Consider the following 21,741-nt stretch of genomic DNA (forward strand, 5'->3'; position numbering starts at 1 on the left):
TCTCTACATTATAACCCATTTTCTCTGACACATCCTACAGAGAGAATGGAATATTTTAGGGTGATAATTATGTTTGAATAAATTTTTTTCACTAGTTTTACATGCTGTCGTTCACAGTGCCGTGCAAGTGATAAACAAAATTGTCCATGAACCAATCTAAACATTTATTTTAGCAATAAAGCTTCAAGATATGTTTACTTACACATAAAATAGTCGAAAATAATATATAACTCAAACTTGATCCTATCCAGGAACATTCATAAACTCTCTTACATTTTTTACAATATGTCGTTCACAGTGCCATAGAAGCCATGAATAAAATTGTCCATGAACCATTCTAAACACTCGTTTAGCAATAATATTTGTAGGTATGTTTACTACACATAAAGCAGTCAAAACAATTTTCAACTTACTTGATCTTATCCTGAATTATTCAGACTTTTTTTACAAGTTTTTTTTTATGTATGGTTCACAGTGTCATACAAGCAATGAACAAAATTATCAGTAAACCAATCTAAACATTTTTTTAGTATTATCGCTTCAGAATATGTTTATTTAAACTTAATACAGTTGAAAACTGTTAATAACTAAAATTCGATATTTCCTCGAAATTCGGCAGTCGGTGCACCCGTTATGTTTCTCTTTCTAAATGACCTTGGTTACAGTATTTACTGTTGTTTCCAAACTAGATGATATTCTAGCTGATTATCTGTCAGTTTTATTAATTTAATCATTAATATTTTGTTATTTTCATTAAATGGGTTAGTGAAGTAAGTATAGGCATTATTATACATTTAAGAAATATAAACAAAGCACATTGTTAATTTTATTTGGTGTTTGTAAAGCCAGTCTTCTCATTATGTTTGGAATGGGGCACTGGTTGTTGTTATGACATCATAAGATGTACAGAAGACGGGAGTTAGGAAAACGATGATGTGAGGAAGTGACGAGTCGCGGTTTGTTGGTCGTTTTGTAAGTCTTCCTTTTGTTTGTTGTGGTCATGAGCTGTCTTGGGCAAGAAGTGAAACAGGAGCAGGTGTATAAATTGAGTAAGTGTTGCATATTGGTCAGGCTGGGTGTTTATTCAAATGGTAGCAGAGCATGGTTAGTCAGCAATGAATGGATCTGACAGTAAACATTTGGGGATAGAATGGAAGTGGAGAAGAGAATGTCCTAGATTTAGCAGGATACGGAGTGAGTATAGATGATGGAGAGGGCAAGTCGAAGATTGACTCGTGTATGGAGAAGAAGTGAAGTATTCGGGGATAGAGATAAGAATGAACTTAAAAGGAAAAGCTTCAGAAGTGATAGAACGGGTAGATAAGAGAAGAACTTAAGGATAAAGAGGGTTCAAGGATAATCTTATCCAAACTAGATGAAGTATATCTGAAAGATACTCTAATAGAAAATTACAGTAAAATGAAAAATTATTTTAAACTAGAGAATTTAATGAAAAGAAGAGAGATTTTATAATTAGTTATGAGAAGGCAGAATCACAGTGTAGTAGAGCGATAGGGAAGAGCATGCTTGAAGGAGAAGCAAAGGGTTTTGCATGTATTAGAACAAGCAAGTCTCACAGACAATCAAAAACAGATGGTATTAGCAGCTTGTGGTCAAGGAAAGTTAGAATATAATACAGTGTCACAGATAATGAAAAAAATATATTTGAGGGATTAGGGAATAAAGTGGAAGGGGAATGGTGGGGGTCAGAGAGGCAAAATCAAAGATATCGGGGAAAATGGAATCGAGGTAAAAGTGGAAGAAATCCTATAAGTAGAGAAGGGAAAGTAACAGTGTAAACAATATGCAAATCGGAATAGCATTGGGCTGGGAATTGACCTCAGAATTTTCAAACTAAGAAGAAAGTAGAAACTGAACAAGAAGAGAAAGTTTATGTAGGAGAAGTTAGTAACATAGATGAGGAATCTTGGGAAGAGGTTGATGCGATTTTAGACACAGATTTAAGTCGACAGTTTGAGAACGAATGATCCTCCTCCTCCTCCTCATCAAACTCATCTCTGATTCTGCAGGCTAATGTTCTCATGTTTATACTAATTCGGTTTGGAAGAAATGAGAACACTTATGCTCCTCTCTGTAGTAATGGCTTATGCTGCACAGGTTAAGGCGATAAGGGAGGATATATTGGTACAAGTCTTATTTTATACCTTTAGGGGATAAGTTCAGCCCTCAGGTTTTGGTAGATGGCCAGTTGCAGGCCTCCTGGCGTGCTTGGAGAGACTGAGGAGTAGAACCATACATGGAGGCAGTGAAGGAGAGTTATGATTCCTTTTAGGTTACCCTCCACTGGTTTAGTCTCTTATAGCTGTTCCTTTGTCTTCTCCACAAGGAGTCTCTCATTCTTTAGTAGGAGGTTGTAAATTATAGAGAATGAAATGGACTTTTTCCTAGCTCCATAAGCAACAGGAGATTGGTGCCCAGTGTTGGACACATTGAGACTGAATAACTTTATGTCTATCCCCATGCATTTTGGTTCTTCAGCATGGTGTTAGTGACTATTCAAAAGAACGATCAGATTTTTTGGTGGATGTGCAGGAGACATTTTTCTCATACCAGCACATCCTCAGTCTTGCAGGTTTCTTCGAGGTGTATTTACAGAGGAGTTATTGGTGTTCAAAGCACTTTGTTTTGGCTCATGTACAGTGCCTCTATAAGTGTTCACAGGGAATTTGTTGCCCATAGGTGGATGGTGTCAAATTTTAGGAGAAAGAAATCTTTTCTACTGAGTAAGCTGGTTCAGTTTGACCAGCTCTGTCGACAGCATTCCAAAGGCCAAGGATCTGATGCTTCACCTGGCTCAGTTTATGAGCATTATGATTTTTAGTCAACTTTCCTAACTAATCCTCATTCTCATCTAGTGATGTGGGGATGATACTTGAAATTTGTAGGCTTGTCTGTCAGAAGACAAATAGGCACTTGCTACTTGAAGAATTTTAGCCCTGAAGGAAGCTTCCTAAGCAGTAAGACCTTTCTTTGTTAGGAAACATGGCCTCACTGGGGAATTAGTCAGAATAATCAGGCTCAGTTACAGTACAGTCTCAGCATGAGAGCTTATGACTCACGGCTAATGTTCATTAAACTTGTATGTAATCCAGGACCATCATTGTCGCCAAGTTCTGTAGGAGGGACGCTGTAACCAAGAATTGGCTACTTTATTCTTAAACTTATGTGTAGGCTTTGTTTTTTCGCTCTGTCATGTAACATGAGACTAGGAATTTTGAAAAGTGTTACACTTACATACACCATAGAATGGTCAACTTTACACCTGGTTAAGATTACAAGTCTTTAGGGTGGTGGAAGATCATCAAAGATACCTAGCATGTTTATCCCTGTTCAGAAACTAAGTCATAGTGGTAAGATTGCTTCTTTGAGTGAAATGAACAACATGATATTGGTTTGATAATTCATTCTGTGGAAGGACAATATTTTTGGCAATTGAGGATTCAGAAAGAACAAAACCACCTACAGAGTGGCCATTACATCCACAAGTTTGACAGTTGCTGTAGGTTTAGAGGAGCACTCACATTTGAACTTATTAGCATGCAGATTAATAGGAACAACCAGTGGATTACCACTCCTTTGAGGACCCTCAGGCTTGAGCAGTGGATGTGTTTTCTTTAAGTTTGTCCTGATTCAGACTCATAGGCCTTCCCCCGCTGTCTATTCTGAGGAAGTATTGAGCAAATTTCAAGCTCAAGAATTGCTCAATGACTCTTCTAGAGCCCTAGTAGCCTCAGAGCAATTTAATGATTTTCAGACTTTCTAGCTGTCTCTTATTCTTCTGTTAAGGGAAAATCGACTCAAACTACAGAATTCCATTCACTTCCACTGACTACTGCATCTCACACTTAACTGCTTAGAGATGCTCAACTGTATCCTTCCAATAAGGGGACTTTCAAAGGTATCATAGGTTTTATCCTCAATCAAATGAAAAAAAAAACCATGGTCTTGTTTCAGAAGCCGCAGTTTCTGTATTGCTCAGGGTGCCACTCTAGAGGAATCTTCAGCACCTGGAACCTTGTAGACATAAAAGTGTCTCTGCTTTTTTAGATATAGTAAGAATTTTTGCTGTCTGCTTTCAAGGTTATTGTTCCATACTTTCCTTGGTATTGCGTCGTGCTATTAGATCTGACTGATGATCAGCACCTTAAAGTATTGAGATTGAAGCGCCTACAACTCAGTATTAGTCTCTCTCTTTGGAATTTAGATGCAGGTCTAAATTTTATCTGCAGGTTCTTTTGAGGCTCTGGAATGAGTTCATTGAATTATTTACCATGAACCCCTCTTTTATTTAGCATTATCAGTAGTTAAAAGAGTAAATTTATTGCAAGCACTCTCCTTAAAGCTGTTGTAAAGGGAATGCTATTTTATCTTTTTTCCTTAGAGCTGAGAATGATGTTAAAGCTAAGTTTTTCAGAGAACTGTAAGAATTCCAATTTCATAAAGTAACTTACTTAAGTAATTAATAGCTATAGCTTTAAACCTCATGCGGCAACCTTAAATTCAAAATATCGCATTAGCATTTCTGTTGCTTAAAGTAGGTGACAGGCCCTGCCCACTGCAAGGGTTATGTACTTGGTAATGACAATAGCCAGCCAGTTCATTCTGCTTTTGCCACTTGCATGAGTAACATCATGTGCTAGCTGCTGCTGCCCTGTTTCACTGGAAGTCAGTTAAGTATTATTGTTTTTGTATAGTTTCAAATTGCTGATTTGCTTAGTTACTTCGGATTAGCTTTCAGTTAGTTATATCTGATTCAAGTGTGTCTAGCCTCCACTATTGTAGCGAGGGATGTAAGTCTTGGCTAACTTAAGTTTTGCTGTGATCCACATACCAGGTGCAGTAATTGCAGGGGACAGGTATGTTCGAAGGAGAATACTTGTGATGAGTGTAAGATTGGGATTAAAGGAAGTGGAAGGTTCTTCAGTCTCACGTTAGTAAACTTGAAAAGAATAGGAAGAGGAAGGTGGCTTTTAGGGCCGAGAGTAGAGCTTCGGTTAGCCGAGATTCTTCCCCTAAGCTTAAGTCAGATCTTAGTCATGCTATTCCTTCTACCCCCAGTCACGATCTTTCTCCTATTCCCAGTCCTTCTCCTATCATTTCACATACTCTCGGGCTTAGCTGCCATTGCCAACCTCGAATCCAAGTTCAATAAGAAGGTGAGTCTAGTAGTGAGTTCAGTGTCTAAGATACAGGTGTCCCTAAAAGTCATTATGGACAAAATGTTTTGTTGGAAAGTGTCTTGTGAAGCACAAGTGGAGGAGGTGGCTTCTTGTCCCACCAGCTGTCCTAGATGAAGGCCACTGTCCCGCTACCCTAACTCTGAGAGAAGACATACTGGAGGTCCAAGGGAGGCTGGTGGGGTTTGCCCAAGGGTTGCCACCCCCTCAATTGAGCCTGTTGCATGATCCTGGGTTTTGACAGACGGCCATTGGAAAGGCTTGTTGGATGTGCGTCGTTTGTCTCATAGCTCAGATTCCAACTCCAGTCACAGGCGCTTCCTCGTTTCTTCCCGGCCATGGAAGAGGCACGTGGACGACTCTGGTCGGTCTTCCCCGCTTCTTGTTAAGCTTTACAAGGAGGCTTTCAGCAGCCCACAGCCCTCTTGCAGCTTTGCAGTGGATCCCTCAGTCTTTGCATCGATCCAACTTCCTTCACACCCTTGGGATTCTCCAGTAATGTTCTCTCCAGATCGTCCATTGGTAGAGTGCCCTCTTTTGGATGCCAAGTGCTGTCATGAACGTCCAGCCCCAGTCCCAGCTCCAGTGCGCCCAGCACCAACTTCCAAGTGCCTGGTGCCACCGACCACGGGCCTGGCGCCACCAACCTGTCATCGTCGTCCGAGCCTAAGATGGTCTCTCTGTTGCAACAGCATCCCTTTCGTGGAAGCAAGCCTAAGTTGCAATATCGACCCTGTTCCAGCGTCTGTTCCCCTCTAGCTCCATCGAGAGGAGCTCATCCAAGACGTTGTCCTAGAAGTAAGCAAGAAGTCCTTCGTGCCCCAGTAGAGGCCAGACTTCTCCATTTTTGGGAGAAGTGGGATCACGGAGGGGCAGACTAGTGGATCGTCAGTGTTCTGAAGGAAGGCTTCTGCATCCCTTTCATGGAGAACCCTCCTTTAGCCACCTCTCCCATCACCTTGACAGCCTGCTCAGCAGGCTCAGAGAAACATTCGGTCCTTTCGGAGGAGGTATCCTCTCTTCTTTTGAAGAGAACCGTAGAAGAAGTCGAGGAAATCAACACAGAGGGCTTCTACAGTCATCTGTTTGTAGTTCCCAAAACGTCAGGGGGGCTGGAGACCAGTCTTAGACGTAAGCGTCCTAAATCACTTCTTAAGGAAGATGAAGTTCAAGATGGAATTGAACCAGTCAGTCTTGTCATCCATTCACCCGGGCGATTGGGTGGTAATGCTAGACATGCAAGATGCATATTTTCACATCCCCATCCATCTGGACTTCAGGAAGTACCTCAGGTTCATTTTCCAGGGCAAAGTCTTCCAGTTTTGGTCTGTCTGCTTCGACCTCTCCATGGCTCCTCAAGTGTTTACTCGAGTCCTCTACCCGCCCGCCAAATGGCTTCACTGACCGGTATCAATGTCAGCCTTTATCATGACGACTGGCTTCTTTGATTCCCTTCAAAGGAGAAGTGCACAAAGGACTTACGGGTCTTCAAAAGTCCCAGTTAGCCTCGACACAGGAGATTCTCTATTTGGGGATGATTCTTAACTCTGACTTTTTGGGCTTTTCTGTCCCCCAAAAGAATCGACAACTCTATCCAGACGATCCGTAGTTTTCTCGTCCTTGTCGTGTTTGGCCCACCAGTGGATGAGCCTACTAAGAACTCTTTTGTCCATTGAGACCTTCATCAAGTTAGGGAGATTATACATGAGAGCTCTCCAATTCTACCTGAAGGCCAACTGGGACAGGAAGACTCAACCAGATTCTGTCATTTTTCCCCTCACTTGGGAAATTAAATCAGACTTCTAGTGGTGGCTGTCCAAAGCAAGACTTTCGTAGGGAAAGTCTCTTCATCCTCCAAACCCCGGCCTATACTCCTACTCAGACACCTTGCATCTAGATTGAGGAGCCCTTCTGGAGAATCAGGAAGTTTCCAGGATGTGGTCCTGAGAAGAACAGAAACTACATATCAACGTGAGGGAGTTAAAGGCCATTCATCTAGGCCTTCAATTCTTCTCAACCATGACTTACAACAAGACAGTGGTAATACATGTGGACAAAACCGCACTGTCGTATATCCAAAAACAGGGGGGGGGCGCCACTAATCCCTTCTCCCTCTGTCAGGCAGCAAATGATCTTCTTTGGGAACACTGAAAGCAACCTTCTTCTTTGGGAACACCGAAAGCAAGTGACATTGATCATCTGATTTATTCAGGGCAAACTAAACGTCCTGGCGGGCGAACTGAGCCATCAGAAGTAGGTCCTTCCCACCAAGTGGACCCTGGATCTCATGTCTTTGTCAACCTTTGGAGACTGTGGGGCAAACCGACTCTAGACCTGTTTGCCACCTCAAGAAACAGTTGTCTTCCTTTCTTCTGCTCTCCAGCCCTGGATTCCCTGGCATGTGTGACAGACATGATGCACCAAGACTGGTCAGGTGGATAACTTTATATGTGGTTCTACACTGCTAACAGTTGAGATTTTCCTAAAAATTAAAACAATGATGGACTTTGTTTTAGCAGGAATTCTGTTGTAAAGAGTTTGAGGGAAAAATATCCATGATAATTTTGTTTCTCAATTTATTACTACATAATCTTTTATTATTAATTGAAGGTGATATTCACTCTCTCATTCACTGCATTGTGTTATAGGTTATCGCGCTGCATGTGTTTATAGATGTTGGTTACCAGTTGAAAATTTATGATTTTTATTGGTATTTTCTCAAAGAAGTGACATTGAAAAGATAATGTTCATACGTTGCTTATCTTTCTTATATGTTTTCCTTATTTTAAATGTCCAATCTATTTTGATTTGGTAAGCATCATTTAGAAACTGAATAGAACTCTTAATACTGAAGGCTGTAATTCCATTCAACCTGATTTAAGAGGGCCACCAAGACCTCTTCATTTCAGCAATTTTTCATCAACTGAATGACACAAACCTTAACAACATGTTGGAAAATAGAAACCCGAAATATTAGTTATAACTAGCTGGCATTAATATTTACTTTACATTAAGTTTTATGAATAATATATTAGTTATTTGTAATAAAGGTCATTCATATTGTGAAATAAGCCAGAATGATATTGAGTAGAATGGCAAGCCTTCATAGAAGTAAGGTACTTATATGTAAAAGAAGTAAAAAGAGAGAGAGAAGAAAATGTATCAAATTGGTTGCAAATAAATGGACTAAATAGTACCAAGGGAGGCATATAATTGTTCCTGTGGAGGTGCAAACTATCACGTTTTATATAGGAGTATCCTTCATTGTGAGTTGGAAACTGTCATTGATCTTCATAACAAGGTGGTTAACTGGTTGTCACGGTGGGGTGAATGGGGAATACCTCTCTCTCACCTGCCATCTTCAAGCACTTTTTCTTCAGCTGCTGGAATGGGGATGTCTTGCTGCACTCCTTCATGACTTTAGTTGAACATATATTTTGGTTTTTTGTTTTGTTTGCTGAGAAAGTATTATATTCCATGGTATGAAGAGTAGAGGCATTAGCCTGTGTAATGTTACAGGCAGCTCAAGGAGCAAGAACTTGTGTTGGCATACTGCTGACTTAGCTTCAGACAATGAGGGTAGTGAACCTTTATCTCATTTGTGTAGGTGGATCTTCATTGTTTAATGCACAGTTGTAAGGGAATTTATTGCTTTTGGGATTGTTTTTGATAGAGGAAGTAGTTTTGGAGAGTGATCCTAACCTTCCTCCTCACCACTGAACATCTCCCCACTCCTTCCCTGAGTACACTTCCCCCTTTGGCTAGAGGTGGCTTTGTGCAGAAGATGGGGGATCAGGACACCTAGCCGTATTGAGCAGGCTCAATTTCCTGTCCTGGTCCATTCTGTCTTGGACATGAGGACTGCTCTTGCCTCTTTCATGTTTCTCTAGAAACACTTTTGGTTGAGCATGCTCTGTCTGGATTGTATAGTGGCAGTGAGGTTAGCTCTTCCTCTGTGTTTCTTTGGAGAAGCACCAGATAGAGCCTGGAGTTCCCACTTGCACCATGCACATGCAGGTAGTTGGCTAGGCTCTTCTTTTGCTTCCCTGGAACCACTCATGGTTGAACTAGCACTTCCTGCTTGTTAGGCACGTGTGCAGAATCTGGATCATACGCATGTCGCATGTTAACGGGGTTCGTTTGCTACAGATCCCATCTGTATGCACCATTACCAGGATGGTCTTGTTTATTTGTGAACATGCTCCTTCCTAGTTGGAGTTAAGTTAAGTATACCTTAGTTTAACCAGACCACTGAGCTGATTAACAGCTCTGTTAGGGCTGGCCCGAAGGATTAGATTTATCTTGGGTGGCTAAGAACCAATTGGTTACCTAGCAATGGGACCCACAGCTTATTGTGGAATCCCAGCTGGAGTGAAGCTCAGTGCTGCCACAGGGGTGTTGCTCTCATGGCACTGCATGTAGCCTTTGACCTGTACCCTCTACTAGTTAGACCTTCACCAGTCATAGGGAACCATATGAATTGGTTGACTGTGGCTTGGAATTTCACTCTTCTGCAATGTCTGCCTTGGCTCATGTATTTCGCTTGGTACCTTTGTTACTGATCAGACAACATGATCCCAGGAATTTGTACAGGAGGAGATTCATCACCCACTTTTGATAGAACTATTTCACCCCTTACTCTGTGTATGGTCTTTGGACTGTGCATATATGTGCAGGGTGTGCATGGTAGCTGCTTATGTGGTGCTTGATATGTCACTCATTTTTTCTCTGGGCATGTGCTAGTGAGTTAGCACTACCATCATTCAGTGTGTGTATAGTCCTTGGACTGTGCGCAAGTAGGCAGGAGGTTCACATGAGACAGCTTTACTTGTATGGTGCGTAATATTGATGGAAGGATGTGTTCATTTGCAATTGTGTTGCACCTAGGTCTGCTAGTGGTTGACCAGACTTGGAGTTGTTTTTACACAAGAGCACTATATTTGTTCTTGTAGAGTGTTCATACTTATATTGTGCTTCTACCCTCTTGTTGTGTGTGCAGTTTTTTACTATACAAACAGGATTCACCACGTTTACTAGTACTGTACGTGGTCACTAACGCACACAAACATGTTGGCAGTTACAAGTTCAATTTTGACTGATCCTCCAGAAGCCTATGAATTTTCAACCATAATTTTAAAAAATTATGAATTAGCCTAAAATTGTTATTGTGTGAAAGTCATGTCCATGATCTTGAGTGATTATATTAAAGCAAAGCTGTTTTTGTCAGCGATCAGCACCATTTAGTCCGATCGTTCATGTTTACAATATGAAGGAGAGCTCAAGGCTATTGGTTTGTCAGTTTTCAACTAGGAAGATTCTGACTAATCTTAAGAAATCTTTGAAATCTTTTAAAGCTTGGATTTTTTCTGCCTTCAGAACCCCTTCAGCAGTGTTGTTATAGAGATAATTTGTCTCATTGTTACCCTCATGATATCTGAGAAGTAACCACGGCCCCTTTGTTGAACTTTATTATTGATGGAGCTCTGTTTAGGGTTCACTTAGGATGTACGGCAGTTGTTCTGATTCCTCATTACCGTGGGAGATGGCCTGGGAGCATCAATTATGGCTCCATTTGTTTGTAGCAAGATTTGAGCTAGGGTAGGGACAGGGAAGAAATGGCAGGGTTGTTATTTTTTTCTTCCTCTGCAATGTCAAGTGCTTCCTGGTCCTTCTCCGTCTGTCTGTTCGAGAAAAAGTATTGGTAGTGCAAGAAGACCTCTCTGAAGTCTGTAAGGCTTCAAATGAGTGGCTCCCAGGGCTCTAGGAAGCAGTGCTTTTCAGTCACTCGTGGATGACCTAAACGCTGTAAGTAGGGCTAGCATGGGTCTTACTGAGTACTTGTACTGTACCCAGTCTTAGCCTTCTGTCTTGGACAAAGATTTGGTCCCAGCTTTTCCTCTTGAGTTTCACCTGAAACATCTGGTTGAATCAGTTCTACCCCTTCTTTCAGTGTATTTAATGTCCCTAGACACTGTGTGCACTGTCGGGGGTTCACGGAAAATGTGTCCTTTTAGTGCTTGCTGGTACCAGGATGATCTGCTTGCATATGATCATACTAATCCCCACCAGGTCTGTGGTTTACCACCAGCCCCAGGGTTGTGTTCTTATGACAGCGCATGTACCAGGTCACCTGTACCCTCTTAATAGCTTGGGCATCACCTTAAATAGGAGGCCATACGATTCAGCTGACCATGGCTCAGAACTTCTTTCTAGATGCAGGTCTTCCACAGCCCGGATGCATCAACTGGTACTGAGGTACTGAATATATGCTAAGATCAGGCTTTAGTGGGCACCAGAGCAACTATTTTAGGACCCACCACTTTGGTGTTTGCAATAACATCCACCCTGCTTTCAGTTTTGACCAGATGGATGGTATGCGTGTGCTGCATTATGAAGTCGACTGGTTTGTTGATGTCCATGGAGGTTGTTTATTCACTTTTTAGTGCATTAAGGTGATCGGGTTAACTTGAGAGATTCAGGTTTCATCCCCAAGCACCTAGGTACTTTTTCTTGTCAGCTGCCTTGGTTTTGGCAGGTCTCTCAGCCACCTGTCATATTTGGGGTTTGTCCTGCTTGAGTGACTCCCTGTGAGCCCACTTTGGTGACAGCTGAAGTGACATTGATTGGCTCCAAGCTGTTTCTCCCAGCTCATATAGTGAGCGGGGAAATCAAAGAGGACTTCGCATGACTGCTGTACAACAGAAACGTCCTTGTGGGATTTACCATTGAAGGGGACTTGAGGCACATCCCTAAGGGGCTCATTTGTATCAGGTTTATGGGCCAAGGGCAATCCTCATATGCACATCAACTTTTGGGAAAGCACACGGTGCTTCTAGCCTTGCAGTTCCAAGACATGAGTTATTTTGTACTTTTGTTGCATGACTACATATCAGTAGTGACTTACATCAACAAGCAGGTGTGAATGGATAGTTTCCGTTCTGCCCTGTCAGTTGCTAATGCAGATACATGAGTGGACAACTTGCCACATTGTCAAGTTGTTAGCCAGATACAATTTGATGGAGGATTGTTTTGATAGACCAGTTCAGCTATCAGTGATATAGTAGAGATTAGTAGTCTTTGCACCTTCATGGTTGATGGCTATTCAAGAGATACCCTGTGGCCCACACTCCCATCCAAGGAAAGTGGACAATCTTTTTTGTTGATGCAGAAGACATTCTCTCCAATCAGAACTTCCATTCTGTGGATCATGGACCTCCATGTCTACCTTTATCAAATCAAACTCCTTTAAGTCTCTGGGGTGAAATGCACAGTGCCCAAAACCAGGCCTTCACACTAAAGGGCATAGATCTCCAGGTTAGTGGCCAAGCTGCCTATGCCAGTACCAGTTGGAAGCTTTGACAATCTTGACCTTCCTGGACTGCAGCCTTTAACTATCTTTCTCTGCAGCCTAACTTGGCCGATGAGACAGGCCTCAGACTGAGACCTAATTTGCAGGACTGTTATTCCTTGTCAAAGTTTATTGGCTAATAATACTTCAGCCTTCTCATCCATTGCTCGGAAGGTTAGGATCACTCTTTTGCTCATTTATTCTTGAGTTTGTAGCAAAAACTGACAAGAGATGTGAGCCTTTGTGTCAAGAGGCTTCTATGCCCAGTGTGAGTCATGTATGGAACACCGTCCTTTTTTTCAGAAGAGCTTTCAGCAATCCCTGCCAAGTAGTCAGTTGTGCAGCTCAAGTGAAAACTCATAAAATCAGAGGCATGGAATCTCCCTAGTATTTCGTGGTCACTTTAGATAACACATGTGAAGAGGGTAAGTGCCTGGAGTTCCAGACAACATTTACCTCATTCTACCTAGGGAGTTTGCCACAGGTCCCAAGACTCCTTTTCTCTGGGACCTGCTTAGCTTGCTGTGTAAGTACCCAATGCCTTTTGAACAGAAAAGCATTTTGCCTAAGGTACTCAAGAGTGTAAGGCTTGGGTCAAATGGTAGTGTGACTGGCTTTTATCCATTCATCCTTCCTACTCCCTCAGCAGAAGTTGCAGCTCAGCCCAAGTATGTGTTGGACCATATATAGATGTAGTTGGTTACTCAGGTAAGCAACCAGTCTTAGAGATTTGGCAACTAAGATGTAACTCGCTCTACTCTTCCTGTTAACAAGTTGTCAGTTTTGAATTAAAAAGGCATTAAATTTTTGTGATAGGAAATATTTTGATGATGGCCTGAAGTAGGAGTACTTCATCATTGATAAAGATAACGAGAGTAACACTTACATTTCTATTTATGTGACCCAATTTGACCTATAAGCCTCTGCTGACCCTCTTTGCTTCCCAGAACTCTGACTCTTAAATATTCCTTTGGAGACACCTTGTTTAAATTTGGCACTATGAGAGACAGTTGTGTTAATCTCCAGGTATTTGTTTCATTCTCCTCAAGTACACTTAATATATTCTCTTGGCAGTAAGATAGTTGCTCCTCCTTTTTAAAATTGAAGAAATGGAAATTGAGAGTAATTGAGTAAATGCAGTTCACTGGTTTATTGATTAATAACTAGAAAATAATAGTGCCTTTGTTAAAAGAAAAAAAAAAGGTAACTCCTGTTCTAGCAGTGGTGGTATCTTTATTATGTCTTTCTTATGTTCATCTAGAAAATGGAATAAAGTCAGTGTTTCTAATGAATACACTTCTGTGAATGTATTTTGCTGTTGCAAGACATGCTCAAGATGCAAATAAAGGGTTCATAAGTGTTCTGATACAATTTCACAAAGTAGTTTCTTGCTAGAGGTGAGAATAGTACACTACACTGTTATTCAGTGTGGGAACAGGTGCTCACTTCATGTTTTTTGCATTTATTCATATGAAGGTTATTAGTATTTATTTCTTTTAACTGTGTTATAGAGTTTAAGGGAGTGCATTTTAAACTGCTCACCGAAGGATTTATTGTGAGAACATAGTATTTTTCCCCAAAATGGGTACTGCTTTACATATATGATTTATAAGTGCACTGTAAAGTCTTTTCCTCTATATACATTTATATTCTAAAATCATTGTTTTATCTCTTGTTACAGTGGTCTGACAGCAATTGCCACATATTTCTTAACCAAAGAGATATGGTCTGCAGGAGCTGGTCTGTTTGCAGCTTGCTTTATTGCTGTTGTGCCTGGTTACATCAGTCGATCAGTTGCTGGAAGTTACGACAATGAAGGCATCGCTATATTTGCACTTATGTTTACATATTTCTTGTGGGTGAGTATTGCAAACTTTATATTACTGTCATTTTTATATGAGATTTTGCCATTTACAGGCAAGCTGGCTTTCCTATTCTTGAAATTTCATTTATATATATTGCTTTGAAATGGCTTTTTAGCAAATTGACTAAAGCAGTACAGTATATTGAAAACTGTTGTAAGAAGCATGGTTTCAGATTTTTTGAATTTATAGAAAAGTTGGGTGAGGGTAGGCTGGTTAGAAGGAGTGCATTAATACACGTAATAGGGAGGCTGTGCAGTAGGCTTATATGTGCAAGAGGATTACATGATGCTGAGAAGGTATCTTTGTAGGTTTATGGAGCACCCATATTGATGCTCAGTAGGTTTAATCTTGATTCTTGAAGGGATTTGTATGTGGATATAAAAACTTGAGTAAAAAAGTTTTTGCCCCAATTTTTGACATTTAAATAAGATTACAGCAGCCATTTTTGTTTCTCATTCCTTCAAATGCTTCTTTGGCTGCAGATGAAGGATCTTCTGTCTTTGAGGGTAGCTGTAATACTATGTGAGTGTAGTGATTTAGCATAGTGGATTTTTTGTGTAACTGTGGGTTGTAAAAATTTAAGAAAAATTGGTTTTTTGTAATTAAACCTTCAGATGCATCATGTATTGTATCTATTCACCTAATTTCTCTATACATTTTGCATTGCCATTTATATCTGCACTAATGCTATATCACTCAGTATCAAGCCATACTCATTAATTGTAGTCTGAACTACTTGTAGTTAGTTTGTATATACAAAATATTCCAATCTGGAATTAACCTGTTATATGCTTATAACAGTTCTGTGCATACCTTATTGTATGATTTGAATTTTCCAGGTGAAGTCTGTAAAGACAGGAAGTCTTTTCTGGGCAACAATGGCATCATTGTCATACTTCTACATGGTAAGTGCTTGGGGTGGATATGTGTACATCATCAACCTCATACCCCTGCACATATTTACCTTATTGCTCATGGGACGTTTCTCTCACCGTGTCTACACTGCTTATACTACCTTCTACATTTTGGGGCTCATATGCTCCATGCAAATTCCTTTTGTTGGCTTCCAGCCCATCAGGACATCAGAACACATGGCAGCAGCAGGTGTGTAATGATAATTTTTTAATAAAACAGGCCTTTCTTAAATGTTTCTGATATACAGTTATACTGCACTGTAGATTATTTTATGATTTAGTATCTTATGCTCAGGGAAAGTGTTCATGTACTTCCATCCCCATTTTCTTATCGTGTATCATGATTTTTATATAGGTAACTTACCAAGTAACTACATAGCTATTATGTTTTGTTTATCGGCAGCTTAAATTTGAAAATTCGCAGTAGTGTTCCAATATTTTGGTGTAGGTAACTTGCCCCGCCCACTTTCGGGGAAGGTAAGGTACAACACTACTAACAAGCCCAATTCGTTTCTGCCGGTTGACAGCTTAACCCTTAAACGCCTGTTGGACGTTTTAAACGTCGTCCAAAATTGTCTGTCGAATGCCGGTGGACGTTGCAAACGTTGACTGAAAATGCTTTTTTAAATATTCGGAAAAAATAATTGTAGGCCTAGTTTGCGGAAGATTTCAAATCCCGCGCCTCGGCGGATGCTGGGAGTTCACGGATCCAGCTGTTGTTTTGTTTCTGAGCGTCACCCAGACGCCGCATCGCCAATTTCCCATCTCACATTAGAGAGCATCAGAGCAGCACCTTGCGGGAGCGATATTTTGACGCAGACGTGTTTTGTTGAACTTTTGCGAGTGTTAGCGTATTCGCGTGCTGCAACAGAACGTTTGCAGAGATGTCACAAAGGCGTCAGGACCGTGAAAGGCGCATACTGCCTGTCGGAAGTGAGCGTGTGAGGCGAGTTTTAGACTGGGATGCTGGAGAAGGACCCAGCATCCAAAGTGAATTTTAACATTCGGTCAACTTTGACTCGACCGAAATGATCGAAAAACGCATCTGTAAGCCATAATTATTACATTCGAGTAACAATCAATCATTTACCTTCATTTTGCAACAAACGGAAAGTCTCTAGCACAATATTTAGAATTTTGGTGAATTTTTGAAAAAAAATTTTCCTCCGCTCGCACGCCAAACTCCGCTGAAAATCCTGTCATTTCTTGCGTCAGCTTGCCGTAATTTTTTTTTCTGCCGTTTCATATTATTCGTTACATAAAGTGTTATACATCAAAATGTGCGCAATTTCATGTAGAATACAACAAAAAATATATCATTCCTTTAGCTCTTCACAGTGTTTAATATTTACATCGAAATCACAATAACTGACAAAATTTTAACATTCAGTCAACTTTGACTCGATCGAAATGATCGAAAAACCCATCCGTAAGCCATAATTATTACATTCGAGTAACAATCAATCATTTACCTTCATTTTGCAACAAACGGAAAGTCTCTAGCACAATATTTAGAATTTTGGTGAATTTTTGAAAAAAATTTCCTCCGCTCAGCACACGCGAACTCCGCTGAAAATCCTGTCATTTCTTGCGTCAGCTTGCTGTAATTTTTTCGTTTTCATATTATTCGTTACATAAAGTGTTATATATCAAAATGTGCGCAATTTCATGTAGAATACAACAAAAAATATCATTCCTTTAGCTCTTCACAGTTTTTAATATTTACATCGAAATCACGATAACTGACAAAATTTTAACATTTGGTCAACTTTGATTCGACTGAAATGATCGAAAACGCATCCATAAGCCATAATTATTACATTCGAGTAACAATCAATCATTTACCTTCATTTTGCAACAAACGGAAAGTCTCTAGCACATTATTTAGATTTTTGGTGAATTTTTAAAAAAAAATTTTCCTTAAGCTCAACGCCGTCATTTCTTGCGTCAGCTTGTCGTAATTTTTTTCGCCATTTCATATTATTCGTTACATAAAGTGTTAAAAAAATGTGTGCAATTTCATGTAGAATACAACAAAAAATATATCATTCCTGTCATTTCTTTGGTCAACTTTGATTCGTCAGCTTGATCGTAAAACGCATCCGTTTTTATTACATTCAAGTAACAATCAATCATTTCAACAAACGGAAAGTATTATTATTACATAAAAAAAAAAAAAAAATTTTCCTTCGCTCCTTGTTATACATCAAAATGTTATACAAAAATTTTTCATGTAGAATACAACAAAAAATATATCATTCCTTTAGCTCTTCACAGTTTTTAATATTTTTCGCGAAATCACGATAACTGACAAAATTTTAACGTTCGGTCAACTTTGACTCGACCCGAAATGATCGAAAAACACATCCGTAAGCCATAATTATTACATTCGAGTAACAATCAATCATTTACCTTCATTTTGCAACAAACAGAAAGTCTCTAGCACAATATGTAGATTTTGGTGAATTTTTGAAAAAAAAAATTTTCCTTAAGCTCCTGCGGACTCTGCTGAAAATCCTGTCATTTCTTGCGTCAGCTTGCCGTAATTTTTTCGCCATTTCATATTATTCGTTACATAAAGTGTTATACATCAAAATGTGTGAAATTTCATGTAGAATACAACAAAAAATATATCATTCCTTTAGCTCTTCACAGTTTTTTTATATTTACATCGAAATAACGATAAATAGAAAAAATCAACCTTCGGTCAACTTTAAGTCGATTGAAATGGTTAAAAAAAATTTCCTTCATTTTGGCACAATTGGAAAGTCTCTAGCACAATATTTTGATTTTTGGTGAATTTTTTAAAAAAACTTTTTTTTACGTCCGCCCGTTCACGAATTCATGCATCATTTTGTGATAATATTTTCTCTGTGTTGCTTTAATCGTTTTACAATCTGTTATATACCAAAATCATTTGCAATTTAGTGTACAATACAACTAAAAAAATTAACTCATTAGCTTCAACCGTTTTTCCTTACAGCACGATTTATATACAATTATATACAAGTTTTTTTTTTTTTTCTTCGCTGTCATATATTCCAATGTTTATATATGATAATGATATTTTTTTAATTTCTGATGGTTGCATACTAAACTTCAGGCAATGAGAAAAAAGGAGCCAAAAATGAACTCTTAATCTTGAAAACTAAGCGCTGTGATTTTTGAAAAAACTTTTTTTCCGCTTCGGCGCTACCTCTCGGAGGCCGCCGGCATACGGGAGACGTTTTTGAAAATAGGGCTTTGGCGTTAAAGGGTTAACATGGTTGTTGACGTCAGCTTTCATTTGATTTAATATAATTCGCTGAATTGTTTTCATTGCTGTTGGTGAAGTATTCTTTGTCTTGGTAGCAATTGCACTAATTGCATTAGCTTATTTAGCTTGGACTTTTTATTAGCTTATTTAGCTTGGACTTTTGCCTTTTATTACGATGTCTGACTCTAGTTCTGCTAGCAGTAGGTTTTGCAGCAAAGGCTGTAATACCAGACTTGCTTCAATCAGTTATTACTCTCATACCATTTGTTTTCATCAGTCATGACTTGTGATGAATGCAAAGAATGGGATCGGGGAAAATGGAAAACTTTTAACTAGTTATTTAGATAAACTTGAGAAAACAGATGAAGGAGAGCAACTTGAGAAAAACAGATGAATGAGAGCAGCTGCTAAGGTCGAAGCTAAGAACTCAGTTAGTCAGGGTTCTCCTGTTTTGCATGCCCTTCCGACTCCTGTAACTGCATTTTCCCCTATCACCAGTCCACCAACTTTACCTGTGACTCCATTATCCAACTTCCAACCTTCCGAACCCAATGCCATCGCCAGTCTGGAAGCCAGAATGGACCAGAAATTTGGCGTTTTAGTTAATACTGTAACCCAAATAGGGGCTTCAGTGAGGGGACTTGGATAAGTTTAGTGCCAGTGATCTCGGTGCAAGTGTTGTATCAGTGGAGGAGGTGGCCACTCGTCCCACAGATGCTCCTAGATTAAGGTCCCTGTCAAACTCCCCTAAGCCTGGGAGGAGGCAAACAGTAATCCCTAGTGAGGTCGGTGGGGTTTGCCCACAGGTAGTCGCCCCCTCAATTAAGCCTGTTGTTCGAGATTCCCAGGACTTCGGCCGACAGCCACTGGAAAGGTGTCCATATCGGAGTTCGTGCCCTTTCATCGAGTCTGATTTTCCGATCCCGTGCAAGCGGAACAGAGATTGGGATCAGAGTCCCAAACCTTCATGTAGTTTTTGGGATGATCCATCTAATGTGTCCCCACAGTGTTTGGGTCAGACTGTCAGTTTTTGTCGCCCAAGTGGGTTTCCAAGAAATACATAGACCGTGCTTCAGGACCTAAGGGATCTGGCATCCAATGGGATCCAAGGGATCCAGTTTAGTGGGATCTGGAGGATCCAAGTATTTAGTGGGATCAGAAGGACCAGGCATTTAGTGGGATCTGAGGGATCCAGATATTTAGTGGGATCTGAGGGATCCAAACATCCATCGGGATCCGAGGGATCCATCCATCCAATGGGATCCGAGGGATCCATTCATCCAATGAGATCCGAGGGATCCATTCATCTAGTGGGATCTGCAGGATCCAAGTGTTCAGTGGGATCTAAAGGATCCAATGTGCCTGTGGAACCAGATCAACACGTAGTTCTTGCGTGGTCGTCAGTGTGCGATCACTCCCCTTCCGAGCTGGCGCCAAATTCATCCAGGTATCTAGTGCCACACTCCACTTCTCGTTCTGTTCAGGAACCTTCTCTGGAACCAATCCAGTGACACTTAGACAGCATTCTAGATCTGTTATGCAAACCGACAAGGACTCACGAGTCCAAAGATTTAACTCTCTCACCCATTTCGTCTGTAGAAGAGGACGTAGACCAGGATCAGCCTTCTTCAGCCTACGCTTCCCTTTTGAAGTACTTCTTGTTTTGCTTCCCGACTTCTTTTTGCCAGCGACTCCATCTTCGCCGAGTTCAGGTCTTATGATGAGACAGCCTGCAGAAGCTTCTAGGCTGCTTAAGATGGTTCTATTGTCATCTTCAAAGAAAGCTCTGCCAGGCATTGAGAGCTGGCTGACAGAAAGAGGGATATGGGGAAAGCAGTATTCTGCGCTCCTCCTTCTCGTTTATCTAAGGGGAGATAGAGTAAAACCTCTTATTCGTGGGGGATGCGTACCACACACACACACACACACACACACACACCGTGAATAGCTAAAACCGTGAATACTTAGAACCCTTCTAAAAACACTTAGAACTGCTTATTTTGGTAGTTCAAACACACAAAAGAAAACTAAAAATACTTATACAGGTATTATCCTGCTTACAATGGGGGTTAATTCCAAAAAACCCATCGTTTGTTGGAAAAAACGTATCTCGAATATAGCCTAGTCTACACTAGGGTATTCAGTACCATGTATACATATATGGTAGCCTAGCCTATACTATAAAGTATACTCTATACGTACATGGTATAGTAATTATAAATATCAGCTAATTCTGGAGGTTCATGCAGATTGACTTATGATAATTCAATACAAAGGGAAATTGAATAACATACAAGAATTAGCTTAGCCTACACTATGGTATATTGTATACATATATGGTAGCCTGGCCTACATTATACTTTACTCTATATTTGCATAACATATTATTCAAACATCAGCATAACAAATATGCATCTTTTCCATGGATCTTTAAAATGTTATTCCTTATTTCACTGTATCCAATAATATTGTATATATTCTTATATTGCTTTTGTATTATAAATTGCGATTATAGTGATGAATGTTTTGGTTTGGAAATTGATTATGCAGTAAGTTTATTTTGCCATATTTAACTTTGTTCAGAGAGCTTTTCTTGCTTCTAGTTAGTGTAAATGAATCTCTAGATACTTTATTCATATGGGACAGCGTTATTTTTCGTTATACGAAGTGTTTTTAAGTCTAAATATAACTTAAATATGTCTCGTTGTTAAATTAATTTAGCTATTTTTTTCATTAATAGATGACGGCCATTTGGGGGCATTCGTTTCGTGTAAAAAAATCAAGATTTCGTTCGCTATTCACTTGATTTCATCATAATACGAGCTTTACATATTTATTGTTTATTGGTGTAAAAATAGCAGTAATGTGTTCTTTCATGCCTAGTAGTTTTGATTAAAATACTTTCTCTCCAATTTTAATTACGGTCAATTTTCATCCATGTTGCCGATGCACGATAATTTATAGTCTTTAGCAGCTTGAACATTGTTTTCTCAGCTTCAGCTACAGCTTGCAGCCTACATTTAGCCGTATATTTCCTTGGCCATCTTTAATCCATACTGAGTAAGGGTATATTGTACAAATCTATATTGTACAAATATATCAATCCTATTCTAATTAACTTCATTTGTACTATGACTTTGGTAATTGTTTATTATCGTAC

The 21,741-nt window shown here is 39.8% G+C and overlaps 1 protein-coding gene across 2 annotated transcripts in view; it reads left to right on the top strand.

The window, feature by feature from the left end:
* The window catches only part of Stt3B (catalytic subunit 3B of the oligosaccharyltransferase complex), a 125,256-nt gene that overhangs the window by 18,191 nt on the left and 85,324 nt on the right, over nt 1-21,741 (top strand). For both annotated transcript variants that reach the window (XM_067104530.1, XM_067104529.1), the window contains exons 3-4: nt 14,228-14,405; nt 15,251-15,515. In XM_067104530.1, coding sequence (XP_066960631.1) covers nt 14,228-14,405; nt 15,251-15,515 — 443 coding nt within the window. The remainder of the gene's footprint in view (nt 1-14,227; nt 14,406-15,250; nt 15,516-21,741) is intronic.

Source organism: Macrobrachium rosenbergii, chromosome 5 (genome assembly GCF_040412425.1).
Source record: "Macrobrachium rosenbergii isolate ZJJX-2024 chromosome 5, ASM4041242v1, whole genome shotgun sequence".
NCBI classification, from domain to species: Eukaryota; Metazoa; Arthropoda; class Malacostraca; order Decapoda; family Palaemonidae; genus Macrobrachium; species Macrobrachium rosenbergii.